Here is a 14,545-nt window from a genome sequence, read left to right as displayed (position 1 = left end):
TTCAACGCCCGCGCAGCAGGCAGGCGGGTGGGTGGAAGGAAAGGGAAAGGATAAGAATATCCACAGTAACAAAAGAAACTGATTCCAAGCGGGGAAATCTCCGGGATGAGGCGGTTGCTAGGTGACGGGGGCGCGCTCCTCTGCCTCGCGCTCCTCCTCCGCCGCTGGCTCTTGGGCTCCAGCGCGTGCCCGTGCGAGCATCCTGCGCTTTGCAAACCTATCTCGACTCACTGCGACTTCGAGGTGCGCAGACGGAGGGTCTTCTCAAACGGCGCAACGGGGGAATTCCAAGGGCAGGAATGGAGAGACACGTGTTACTGCCATCGGCCCTTCGATCTGCAGCTCTCTCAATAGGTTGCCGCAATGTTTCTGAGCGGTCACTTAAAATGTCAAAAGTGCTTCAGCGTAAGCCCACGTTAACTACTGTGGCTCCTCGCCTTTTGAAGTCGGGGCACAGTAGCTTTACAACGTGGGTAAGGATCTAGCATAGCAGCTGCGCTTGCCGGATCTGATGAGCTTTGTTGGCATTAAACGTGGTCAGGTTTTTTTTTTTTTTGTTGTGGCTTAAGAGAATCATGGGAACCTGATTTCTTTAGTAGTGGCTTCGTGGTTCCAGGCATTGTTTGAAGGTAGTTAGTGGTTTATGTAGCGTTCAGATGATTGAGTGGCGACCAGTGCTAAATCTCTAGACTTTGGGCAGATGGAAAAGCTCCCTACTTCATTTCGGACTGCTAGATTATGAAAGGTATTATGAAAGGGCCTTGTTGGTGAGGAATGGAGGACAGAGGCAATCTTAATACTGTTATTATATACAACTCATATTTTACACTTGTTAACTGGATAAAGTCTCTTATAACAAAATGCTAGCCTGCTGGCAAAATTGTGGCACCTTTGAATCGTTGTTATTAAATAGCAACTTCATTTAAAAAATTGCCACTCTACATTTTATGAATTGAAAAACACAATTTTAATATTTGATCATGATCGTTTCTTGTGGAATACATTAAGGAATATGCCTATCTGCCAAATCTAATTCTAATGCCAAAAAATATCATGTCAAGAGTTAACACCAGCTGCCTGCAATTAGTGCAGGTTCGAGTCCCACCAGGCTCAAGGTTAACTCAGCCTTCCATCCTTCCAAGGTAGGTAAAATGAGGACCCAGATTGTTGGGGGCAATTAAGCTGACTTTGTAAAAATGCCGCTTTGGGGGGGGCGAAAGCCCTAATAAGCAGGCATATACATAGAATGAAGGCTATTGCTAAGCACATTGATTTGTGCTTCTTAGATTGTAAGCCGCCCTGAGTCTTCGGAGAAGGGCGGGATATAAATGGGATTTTAAAAAAAAGAGAAAGAAGGGGAAAGAGATATTATTTTTTGCTGTGCCTTTCTAGGTCTTTGTATTTGATGTTGGTGGGAAGACCTGGAAATCTTATGACTGGACACAAATTACAACAGTGGCAACTTTTGGAGACTATGACCCCGAGCTTATATGTTATGCTCATTCAAAAGGATCCAGAGTTGTTTTAAAAGGTTTGTTTTATCCAGAGTAACATAAATTATTAACAATTGCATTTTATACAATTTAGCTGCTATGAGTCCTTTTTGTTGTAGTCAATTAACTTTATTCCTTGGACATGTGCCTAATTATAACCCATAAGAATTATTCAAGAATGATGTCTTATTTTTCATACGTTTATAGTGACTATGCCAACATTTTATGGATACCTCGTGTTCTCCGTTATGTGAAGCCCCCCTCCCCCAATAAATGGAAGATATGTTGACTGAATTGCCCTAGAAATCTATTTTAAATAGAAAAACATCCTACTGGTTTTTAAGTAAGTTTTGTCAAACAGGTGTCAATCTGGGTTGGCTGTCACCAAGCCAGTCTGTTCCTAAATAATATTAAATTGCTCAGCTCAGCATGATAGTTCGAAACGGATAAAGTGTTAGAACAGTACTGGTGAGACCACACTTGGAATACTGCATCCAGTTCTGTCATTGTGATACAAAGAAGATATTGAGATTCTGAAAAATACAGAGAAGAGCAGCAAAAATGATAAAGGGTGTGGAAGCTAAATTGTATGATGAATGGTTGAAACCTAAGTATGTCTTGCCTGTTGAAGAGAAGGATCAAGGGCGGACATGATAACTGTCTCCCAGTACCTGGAGGAGATAAAGAAGAGGAGATTGAGTTATTCTCTAAGATGCCACAGGGCAGGACAAGAATTAATGGGTGGAAGCTTTCAAAGAGAGGTACAACTTAGAAGAAGAAATACTGACAGTAAGAACAATCAGTGAAATAGCTTGCCTTCTGGGGTTGTGGTTGCTCCATCAATGAAGGTCTTCAAAAATAGACTGGACAACAACCATTTGACTATGATGGTATTAGACGCCTGCCCTGAGCAGGGGGTTGGACTAGAAAACCTCCGAGGTCCCTTCCAGCCATATGATCTATGATTCTATAATAATTAGAAATAGACCATTCTCCTGGGTGAGGGGAAAAACGAGCACAGCTGGTTTTAAGATGTTGGTTGCATCCTGCTATTTCCTTTCAAAAATTGCTTGTATTTTTTAAATTCTATAGACCTGTTATTTAAGAAATATTTTTAGCTACTTAAATGTGCTTTAAGCTCTAGAAACTGTTTATGATACATTACTCGCAGGTATTCTGTAGTACAGGGGTCCCCAACCCTCGAGCATGCTAGTAACCGGTCCACACAAACAAGCAAAGCTCCATCCGTGAGGTGCAGGCAGCACACAAAACCACACCCTCCAGTCTGTGGAAAAACCTCTCCACAGAACCGGTCCCTGGTGCCCAAAAGGCTGGGGACCTATGCTGTAGTATAATACAAGTAGCCTTGTTCAAGGTGGTTCCCCCCCCCCGTGGAAATTCTCAAAGGAATAATACTACATAAATTCCTCATTTCAATTTATGTTTGAAGGAAAAAGGCCATATGGCCAATGCATTTGGAGATAAATGATATTGTGGTAATTTAAAAGAATTAAATATATGTGACTATTGATGATATGCATATGATAATGAGTGTTACTATTTGGAACTTCATTGTTGAGTATAGCTGCAGTAGAAACAGTATTTTATTTTGAATCATTTTTCATACGTGCTTTGCCTCATAAAACCAATTCCAGATCATTCATTCAGAGAAATGGAACTGAATTAATGTAGCTGTGATATAAGTTTCCTTCTCTCTCTCCCCACACCCCCCACCCCAGTCTCATGGGACATAACTTCAGGGCAAACATCTGGGTGATTTCTTTTTAAAATTCCTTTTAGTGGTGCAAACATAATGGCAATTAATTGTTATGTGTTGTTTAGGAAACTTATCTATGAAGAAAATTTTAAAACCTGCTCTTCGAACAGCCTGGATAAAACAAAAAATCAGCCTGGCTAAAAAGCAATATATGGATGGAATCAATATAGACATTGAACAAACAGTTAAAAAATCCTCAGCTGAATATTATGCATTAACTGCTTTAGTTAAAGAAACAACAGAAGTTTTTCACAAAGAAATTCCTGGTTCTCAGGTAAACTAGAAGGAAAGATTATGTTTTACATTAAATTCTCCATTTAGTCAATCCTCAGTCTTAACATACGAGTTTCTTTTGACAGTATTGGCTGTTATGAGCACACATTTTAATGCTGCATATTTGTTGGTGCTAATATATTGTCAAACCAGCATCAACACAACTAAAGGCTTTTCTTCACCGATACTTAACTTACTTAGCATGGGAACCTCTATTTTTCACTATGTTGCCCTGACGTTCTCCTTCATCTTCCCCTTTCATCTTCAAGTCAGCCCAGTCTATTTTTAAAGACATTTTAGCATTTCTAGTGTTCAAGTAGTGTTTTTCCCTTAAGTAGACAACAACCATAACAGTTTTACCATGGGTATCATCTGTTATGCTTCACTCAGCCATTTTGTTGTTCCTGTCAGGTGACCCCGACAGAGTGTTAAGAGTGTCTCCATGCTCAAAGTTGGCCACTTCAGACTGGAGTAAGGACATTTCATCTGTATCAAGCACTGGTTTCTGTCCTGCTTTCAGCAGCAAAAGAGCCTGGTTTTTCAAACCTGGCTCTCTCCCTATACCTGCCAGGCTCCAAGCTGATCACTGGCTCAAGATCAGCCCTGGCAAAGTAAGGGGGAGGAAGCTGCACTTGAGGAACGAGCACGCTTCTGCTTCATAGTACAGTCTACCTATTGAACCCCTTAGCTGTTGTTTGGAATTTTAAACATGGGCGCAGTTCTGACTTATACCCACACTAGCTGTTGCTGTTGGAACTATGCTAAACACGCTTGTTGTTAACCATAAGATGTGCTGCTGGATAACGGCTTTAGCTGGTTTCAAAAAAGGATCGAATCAATTCCTGGAAGTCATGCGGATGTATGACTACTCACCTTGATGGCAGCGTAATCGACTCATAGACATCCTTCTGCCGGGAGACTAGCGGTTTCATGTACAGTTGGTTGACCACTGTGAGAACAGACTGCTGGACTAGATGGGCCAAGGGTCCGATCCAGTTTACTGCTTCTTATAATCCAGGCCTATGAGCTGGTGATTACCTCAAAAGCTGTTGGATAAAGGTCTCCCCTTTTCTCTGTTTGGTCAGTTGTTACACACACAAAAGGAGGTAGAGAAAGCAGAAGCAAGTTTTGACAGTTGGCTAAACTTGCAGGTATGGCTTCACTATCAGTGAAAACCATCAACAATCACAATTGTGTTATGATTGACAGATGACTTTTCCCCTGGTTTGGGAAAGGTGGGAGAGTAGAGACCAGTGCTACGTGGGAAATGTTAGACATCCATCTAATGACTACAACCCAGAACAAAGGAGTTGGGATTGGTAGCAGGAACAGTATAATCTGTGCTGGTTTAGTTTTCTGCTGGCTCATCAATAGGAAGGGAGCGTTTTAATTGAGCCATGATGAAGAACGGAAAGGTGACTAACAATAGAGTCACACTAGAAACAAAACAATTATATTTGGGAGGCCACAGCAATCTGAATTTTAATTTTCTGAATGATATATTCTATCCTTGTAAATTACAAACGACATTTTACAAATAGTCATAAAGTAAAATTAAAATGAAGATGGTAGCAGGAAAACAATGTGAATAACCCTGTTTTCATTAAAAATGTAAAGGAAAAAGAATATTTTACATGGCATTTAAAAGATACAACTGAGATATATAATAAGCCCGTCCTTTTCTACTAATTTGAAACCCCAACCTATAGCTTGCCTTTTTGGCTATTTACTGCTAATACATCATGTTGTGAGTATGGAATCCAATAAATTCACATATAGGTAGTCCTCAATATATGACTGGTCACGGAATGACTGTTTGAAATTATGACAGATTCACCCCTGACCCTGTTTCAAAGTTACAATAGCTGCATTCCCCACATCATGTAATCTCATTTTGGAGGCTTGGCAACTGGCCATTTGCATGTGACTTTGATTTTTGACAGTTTTTTTGCTGGTTTACTTCTGATTTCCAGCAAAAAAAAACCCACATTGTAGAAAATGGCAACTGCAGCAAAAAATGCAGAAAAAATGGGTCTAGTTGCGTGATGCCTCATTTTATGACTGTAGTGATTTACAACTAATTCAAGGCTCAACTATAATTGTTAGTGAAGGACTATGTGGCAACTCCAGATTAGCACATAGCTTTTCTGTACCAATCAAATAATAATGACATTAAGTGCTCTCAACCCAAAGGAGATTATTTTTTAAATTTCCAAATAAACTGCCTGAAATTTGGATTGGTACCTTGAAACTAACAGACTTGAAACTATTTGCCTTTGAATTTGAACAGCATAGACAAAATAGCTGGTGAGGAGCAGAATGCAGAATTAGATTCTCAGCATCCTTAATTGCACTGATATATAAAATTATGGTTGAAAAATATATGCCACAGTCTTTTCTGGTCAAATTGTTGCTTTGTATAATATTTTTAAAAATTTATCACTCATTGTGAACTATACTAATACATTCAAATTCTCACATCAAGTGAACAATGCTAATGTAAAGGACATATAATTCAAAGTTTCTTCATATTGTATATCAAGGCTATACAAGTTTTGAAAAATAACAAGAAAAGATGGGTCAGAATTTAATGATCAAACATCACTACTTTTTTTCAGATGTGGCCGCTTTCAAGGAAGTGCTGTTCCTGCATTTTGTTTATTCTAAAGTATCTTCCAATCATTTTCAAAGCATACATATCGCTATTATGTAGCTTAATTAAATATGTTTAGATTTGTTTTAACCACATTTTAGGCAACTGTGGGTTTTGCAATAAACTATGAAAAAAATTAAATCATTCCAGCACATCTTTACTCATACTAGAACCTTTGCAATTTACTAATTAAATCCCTGGTACTCAGCCCATATACCCAATGTGTGTGCCAATGTGTGCATTTTAGTTCCCAGAATCCTCAGTAATCACTGTGTGGACCAGTGTTTTTCAACTTTAGCAATTTTAAGATGTGTGGACTTCAACTCTCATAATTCCATTTGAAGTCCACACATCTTAAAGTTACTAAGGTTGAGAAACACAAATGTTGGGATTTGTTCCACTTGTTTACAGATTTCCCAGATTTGGGAATATAGTTTTAGCCTGAACCACCTTGATAAAATAATTCTAGAACAAATTAGTCAAATTACTACCACAAATTCCTTTCCCAAGGTTAACATTATTAAAAAGAGTTTCAGTTGTAAAGCTTACTAAAATTATAGGGCAGCTAGCTTCCACTAAAATTATGAGCTGCATTTAGACTTTGCTGATGAGCCCTGACACAACAATATCCTCAATGCTTTTTGCATTGCATTTTCTCCCCACCCCCCACTGTATCATCATTTTGTATGGCTCCTAACTTAGACAACTAAGGTTTCTCTTTGTGCTGGGTTGGGAAATCCAGGTTGGAAGATAATGGGTAGGAGATGTCCACAGGACCAAAATCAGTGTAATTTACATGGGTTATTATAGGATTTATAGCCTGCCTTTGTCCTGTGAACATATGACAGAACTTACGGATAAACTGTGGGTTGAAAGAAAATGACTATGTTGAACCCATTAGCAAGCCTTTTGATCAGGTAGGTTTTGAGGCTTTATTCTATTTAGCCTATGTTTATCACCTATTTTCTCCCCCACAAAATTCATAAATTACACACAAAAGTCAAACCTAATTAGAAGGTTTGCAAGCTTTACATATAAACGTGTGTAGAGAATGCTTATTCACAGCCAAATCTGTACAGCAAGCTTGTGGGAAAATGCCCCAAATATATACCAACTACAAAGAAACTGATTTTTCAAAGAGCAGGATGTTGAGATAAAGGAGAAAGCTGCATGTTCTGTGAAATGTAGGTTGCAGGTGGAGAGTCTATGAGATTTAATTGGATATGCATCTTTGAACTCTTCAAACGAAGTCTAAAACACTCAGAGGATTATGCTGAAAGACATAGAATTTTATCACAAAATGTTTCCAAAAGAAATCTTTATATTCTTTTAAAAATACAGGTAGTCCCCAAATTACTACAACAGTGATCAAATTTCCTTTATTAAGCAAAGTGGTTGTTAAGTATGTCATGCCTGATTTTATGCTCTTTTTTAACCATGGTTGTTAAGTGAATCACTACAGTTAAGTGACCCATTCATTCATTAAACAAATCTAACTTCCACTGACTTTGCTTGTCAAAAGCTGGCTAGGAAAGTCATAAATGGTAATCACATGATTCTGGGACACTGCAACTATCGTAAATGCTGTTTGTTCAACGCCCAAATTTTGATCTTAAGTGTGAGGATGGTCATAAGTCAGTGCCATCGTAACTTTGAATGGTTGCTAAACAAATGGTTGTAAATCAAGAACTACCTATAATGGACATGGCTGTGGTTTTAATGATTTAAAAATAATTTAAATTTAATAATTTTAAAAAGTTATTTAATGGTGAAGTATAGCCTCGGCTTGGTCAACAGTCTGAAAAGTTGGGCAGATTTGAAAAAGCTGAATTACGATGATTGTTTAATCCAGCATCTTGAAAAGAGGCAATAGCAAGACATTCTTGTATTGCTGCTACATCATAGTGCTTATCAAGAGGCAAACGTGACTGAAAGAAAAATTTCACCTAACTTTTTTTCTTTGTATACATTAGAAATGATTTTGGGGTAGTAAAAATGAAGAAAAGAAGAGAGATATACTGCTTGTGCTTTTCTTTCTCTGCAGGTAACTTTTGATGTGCCTTGGTCTCCTGAATGTACAGACAGATGTTACAACTATACTGGAATTGCTGACTCCTGTGATTTCCTATTTGTGATGTCTTACGATGAACAGAGTCCATTGTGGTCCAACTGCATAGCAAGGGCCAATGCCCCATACAAACAAACTTTAGTGGGTAGGAATCAGTTTCATCTCCAGAGTATAAAGAATTATTAGCTTCTTTAGTTGGGAAAAAATGAAGACTGGATCTTTGTATAAAACACCATAGGTCTTATGGCATAGGGGACTGAATCAAAATCAGCCCTAGTCCTACAAACTCTCTATAACCAGTTTCCAAGCTAGAAGGCACATTTCCCTTCTCCAAGTATTGGACCATACTATACTGCAAGACCTGGATACATGTAAACCTAGCTACTTATTAGTGTTCTGGTCCTCTTTTTACTTCCCGACGCGGTGGCTCAGTGGGTTAGGACGCTGAGCCTGTCGATCAGAAGGTCGGCAGTTTGGCGGATCGAATCCCGAGTGCCGTGTAGCAGAGTGAGCGCCTGTTACTCGTCCCAGCTTCTGCCAACCTAGCAGTTCGAAAGCACGTAAAAATGCAAGTAGAAAAATAGGGACCACTACGGTGGGAAGGTAACAGCGTTCCGTGCGCCTTTGGCGTCTAGTCATGCTGGCCACATGACCACGGAGACGTCCTCGGACAAGCGCTGGCTCTTTGGCTTTGAAATGGAGATGAGCACCGGCCCCTAGAGTCGGAAACGATTAGCACACATGTGCGGGGGAACCTTTACCTTATGTATCATTTTATCAGACTTGCGATAAGCTTTTTGGATAGCCAGATGGTTTTTTTTCTGTTAGCTTTTCTCTCCCCTCCCACCCTGTAATTGTTTGCAATTCTGCCCTAATTATCTCCTGTTTTAGGTTTGTCCACCCATTCTAAGCACTTTTTTTCCCTAATGCCTTCTGCCATGAAATCCTACTTAACATTTCTATGATGTTATTAAAATCCAAGGTATATGCTAGATTACAAATACTTTTAAATTTCCTAAGTTTCTAGAATTCCAAGTCTTTCCCAAATTTCCCACTAATTCCACTTTATGTACTAAGACTTCTGGTTGATTAGGATCAAATCAGGAGTGGCTGATTCCCTTATACCTTCCTTTCTTTTCTAATCCGAACAGTCATTTGTAGATTTGGGAGGCAAGATTTTGGCAAGATGTCAGAGAAGGATTGTATACAATTAAGATTCCTATTAACCCATAGGAATCTTAATTGTGTACAATCCTCCTCTGATATCTTTAAATCTATTAACACTTCTTTTCTTCCTGAATAAATAGAAATAAATAAAGTAAATTATATCTAAATTAAATATAAAATTAAAGAATAAAATGCTATATGAAAAAACCCTCTACTGGTTTGGTTTCACTTTGAATGCCTATTTTAATTACTTTTGTCTGGTTGATATTACAAGTGTAGATTCCTGAATGCAAATAAGTATAGCAACCATGAGAGTACATTTCTGTATTAAATCAGGATATGACCATTACATTCGCATGGGCATTAATCCAAAGAAACTGGTGATGGGCGTTCCATGGTACGGCTATGATTATACATGTCCAAACTTAGTTAAGGTAGGAAAAAAACAATTCATTTCTATGTTTTTGTGGGCATGAATTTCACCCCAGGACTATAAGTCAAATAATGTTAATAACCAGTTTGTCTGCCAGGTCTTAGCTTTAGATTCTCAGTCTCTAGAATCTTAAATAAGCAGTTGTATTTAAACAGGAAACCACAAGAGAAGGCTCCAAAAGTAACCAGTGGGGTGGAGGGGAAAATAAAATAAAATAAAATCTTAAAAGAAAATTTTTTAAAAGAAAGAAGAGTGATTAGGATAGAGCAGCATGGATTTTTTTTCCCTCCCTATTATAAATTCAACAAAAATGGCCACCATTCAGAGAAAGAAATCCTGTAAAATGAGATGTGTGGACTGCAGAATTCTGGGAGTTAAAAGTCCATATATCTTGAAGTTGTCAATTTTGAAAAATATTGGTCTAAAGTGACATGGAATTTCTTCTGAAAAAAAATGAAAAAATCCCAGTGATACTGGCTATATCCACATTCAGGCTGCACAAATGCCCCCCCACTACAAATGATTCAAACACTGCTGCAGGAGATGACAACTGCTGAATGAAAAGCTAAAGCGATTGAAGGAACCTCGGTAAGATTTGAAACTCTTGCTTAGTTTGTAGTCTGAAATGTGGTTCTGGAATCAATAAAACCCACTTCTAAGATAACACTGAAAGTCCTGAGGTACCCCTCTTGCCTTAGATAATGATTATTCTTCAAAATACCTGTCTTCCTATAATAGCGTACACAAGCTTACCACTTAATTTTGGAAATTGAGATTTTCTCATGCATCAGACAAATAAGAATTTATAAAGTTTTCCAGTGCTGCATATTTGAGAAATGATTGTGTGTATTAATAACAGAACCCTTTTTGAAGTTTACTGTAACTATATAATGGAAATTACCCTTTTTTCAGGATCATGTTTGCTTCTTTGCAAATAATGTTTTCTCAGGGGCTCCGTGCAATAACGCCACAATAAGACAAGCCCCCTACAGAATCATCATGACATTGGAAAAGACCTCTACATCTAAGATCCTGTGGGATGAGGAACAAAAAGCTCCCTTTTTAGAATACAAGGTAAATTGTTCTAAGGGTTCCTTTGCATAGAAAGTACACATTTATAAATATATATATGTGTAAACAACAAAAATATATTAGTACAAAATTAATGTATATTTTCCTGGCTCCATGTGAACATCTTTTGTACACTTCAAATTCCTCTGTTTAGATTTTTAAATTCCCACCACTCTTATGGCTTTATACATATACTAAAAGGGAAAAGTACAAATTACGAGCAATAGATTGCAACTCAGGAAAGTAAAGATAGAAGTGTAGAGGATAAGAAATAAGATATTTTTTAATTAAAAAATCAGGGAGACAATATAGCCATCCCAAGATCTCCACAGTCTCTAGTATAAGTACATTTTAATTCCTCTTACAGCCATTTTTATCAGTGGCCTTAAGCAATGGAGTTAGGGTTATTAATGGAAGGAGTATTAGTGCATCCTATTTTATGCATCTTGTTCAAAGACATATTCATGGTTCATATGCTTGGCTGAATGAATTGTTTAATAGAAAATGTATAAAAAATAACATTCTGAGTTAATTAAAAATATATTCTTCAAACTATAAACTGAAGCTCTTGTTCATGGGTTGTTTTAATAATTTGTTGTTTAATTTCAGAAACTTCTTTGTATAGTAGTTTTTATTCAGTTTTTCCTTCAAAATGAAACTATGAGGATGCCTATTTTCATTTTATAGAGAGCAAAATCAGACTTACAGGACCCATTAATTTCACAATAGAAACTTGTCTGAAAGCTCCTTTTGCTTAGCCTGGCTTACCTTGCAAGATTTTTGAGAGTAAAACTGTGTGGGAGACAGTAGCCCTATCAGCTCCATTTTAGTATGTTTAATGGACATGTAATGAAGTGTTGTTTCTCATTAGCAGCATTTTCTGACCTGGATAACTAGTTAACACATTCTTTCTTTTGGCCCTTTGCAGGACTCAAAGGGTGCTTTTCACCAAGTGTGGTTTGACAATCCCAAGAGCATTTCTCTGAAATCAGCCTATGCAAAAGAACGTGGTCTGAGGGGCATTGGGATGTGGAATGCAAATTGCCTGGATTACTCAAGTGATGCAGCTCAACAGCAAACAGAAACAATGTGGAAAGCCTTGAAAGGCACATAATTTATGAATTCAGACAACCAGGAATGATTAATTAAGTTTTTAAATGGATACAGTATAGTGCACAGGAAAAAGCTTGGAAGACTACTTGATGTTAATTTACCTTGTTCCACAATGAGACGTGTGCCTCGTTCATAAGAGCTGTGACATTTTATTTCTCCATAAGGAAAATAATTTACATCAACCATTCTAAGCATGTCCTCTACTTCCAAGAAAGGAAAGGGGAAATATATGTTATAAATATGGCAAATAAAAGTGGTTTTTTATAGTTATAGTAAAAGGTTTTTGCTTAAAGCTGTAACTTATAAAATCAATAATTGGAGGGGAAGTGGAGGGAGCGAAAAATGGTTGCATCAATGAACTGTTTTTAATTTACAGTTTGATTCAGAATATGTTGTTCTGTGTACTTAGTGAAGCAGGTTTGATTTTTCAGATTATGTATAATGTTTTTGTTTAGTATATACCAGAATTAGAATTATTTGGAATGTAAAAGTCGAGTTCTTCTGGAAAGTGTTGTAAAATTTTAATATCCTCTTTCTTATCTTCTTTTCCTCAAAGCAATTTGTACTTTTCTATCAACAGCACATTGTGGCCTAAATTCCTTGGTGTAGGGATAGATTTACAACTTGTCTTTCAGGCTGAAGAATTTGAAGAAAGAGCTTGTCTGGGTTTACCACAATGAGATTTACATTCCAGAAACTCATTCTTTAAGGACAAGAAAAGGTCCCAAATCTAAGTGCCTGTTTTTTAAGCAAACTATTAAATATATCTCTAGATTGCTTGGCCTTGTAAAATTAACCCTGTTTCAGTCTTTCCAAAGGAAAACACACTTGCTAACAAGTAATAATAGCTCCAACAGATTATGGAGCCAAGGAATTTGTGTAGGCTAGTTCACATAATCTGCTTCTTACATTCCTTCATTTGTTTGTCACAAGGAACATTAAAACATTCCCACCCATCTATAGGAACAAAGCACCTCATCAGTGGCAATTCTGACTCAAGACCATTTCTGATGCAATGTTATATTGTCCTTAACAGTAATAGCAGCTTTTGTATCTTTTCAATGTGCTTCTTTCTGGTATTGTTATTATCACTAAGAAGCTCAAAGCAGCAATATTGCAGTTACGAGAAGACATTTGCCTAGAATGGTATTTTTACCTATTCAAACGTGCTCAGTTATACCTTTTTATGGTATATTAGGGCAGAGGCAATGTTAATGATTTTCCCATGTTTTGGTAGTATTTCTGTAAAGCTTTGAGAGCTCACTGGCCCTAATCCATCCATCTTCCCTCCCTCCCTCCCTCCCTCCCTCCCTCCCTTCTTCTGGGTCATGGTCATGCCAATTCAGAAATGTGTTTACCATTCAGCCTTCTTTAGGTAAACTTGTTCCTATATCACTTTAATGATGTAATATGTATTAGCTATTAATTTTACAAAACTTGTGCAGGAAGACAGAATTTTGTTAATTCAGGATTAGTAAAATCCTTGCGAGTAGAACACACATTTATTAGTTTGGAAACATGAGCAACATGATAACTTTACTTTATTGTCACTTTGAATGTACACCAATCGGCATACATCAAAATGAAATTTCGTTGCATATAGCTCTCAAAGGGTCACCACCTCTGATATATACTCCTTGTTCGGGGCCCGCTCAAATTTCACATTGTCCATTTTAGTCTAGGGAGTGAACGATGGCAAACAGGACAGATGGAAATGGGGCTCCATGTGGATTAGCCCTCAAATTAGCTTGTATTCTGACAACCTCGCCTTCTTTCCTTTTTCTGATCCTGACTCTTCCACCCTTTCCTTAAAGAGGCCTTGCTTCTTTTCGCCCCTGGAGCACTCTCCCACCAACTCCTCCAAAAGCCTCTCTCTCTTCCTCTGGGCCTGCCGACAGCCTTATCCAGTTCCTTTGCTCCATAAGCTCCAGGTCCTCTCCTCCTCTGGCTCCTCTGGAAACAGCCCTGATTTGCAATACAATCCATCACTGGGCCAGCAGTCAGATCTTGCTGCTGGTAGAACAAATTCAAACAGCACCAACGACTTTTAACGGTCTCACCAACAGTTCCAAAACAACTAGAAACTCGCCATGCCAGCAAAGATTGTTGGTCGTATGTCGTATGTTACCTTAGTTCCACCATGTTGCTCAAAACACATTAAAATCTTCCTGATCATGTGGCCTATAGCCCTTACTATCCCTCCCAAAACTATTCGCCTTCAAGAGCCAATGCAGCCGCAGCCATTCCAGGCGCCACCATCTTAGAACATCAAAGGAAAGCTCTAATTTTGATACAAGCAAAAATATAGACATGCTTGAGCTTCAAACATTTAAATATTAGAATGTAACTGAAGAAAAGAATTCATTTCTCTAGCTTCGTTTTATAGTAGTTGGAAACTGGCAGTCTGATTGTTTGAAAGTGCTGTTAAGCTTGAGAACAAGAAAAAAAAGTGTTGTATTATGAGATAAAAGCAATCAATCTTCTGTATACCAAAATT

At 37.9% G+C, this 14,545-nt stretch overlaps 1 protein-coding gene across 1 annotated transcript; it reads left to right on the top strand.

Annotated features, from left to right (window-relative positions):
* Window positions 1-56: 56 nt before the first annotated feature.
* Window positions 57-12,049, top strand: LOC308666610 (di-N-acetylchitobiase-like; the record flags this gene model as incomplete). The annotated part of the gene is made up of 7 exons (XM_081325504.1): window positions 57-243; window positions 1,393-1,531; window positions 3,336-3,544; window positions 8,241-8,409; window positions 9,768-9,865; window positions 10,777-10,938; window positions 11,864-12,049. The coding sequence occupies exons 1-7, from the start codon at window positions 106-108 to the stop codon at window positions 12,047-12,049; spliced, it is 1,101 nt and encodes a 366-aa protein (XP_081181630.1). The 5' UTR covers window positions 57-105.
* Between the last annotated feature and the right edge of the window lie 2,496 nt (window positions 12,050-14,545).

This window comes from Vipera berus (assembly GCF_964194415.1).
Source record: "Vipera berus genome assembly, chromosome: 3".
Classification (NCBI taxonomy): Eukaryota; Metazoa; Chordata; class Lepidosauria; order Squamata; family Viperidae; genus Vipera; species Vipera berus.
Note: the sequence above shows the minus strand (reverse complement) of the source record. Positions and strands in the feature narration are given on the sequence as shown.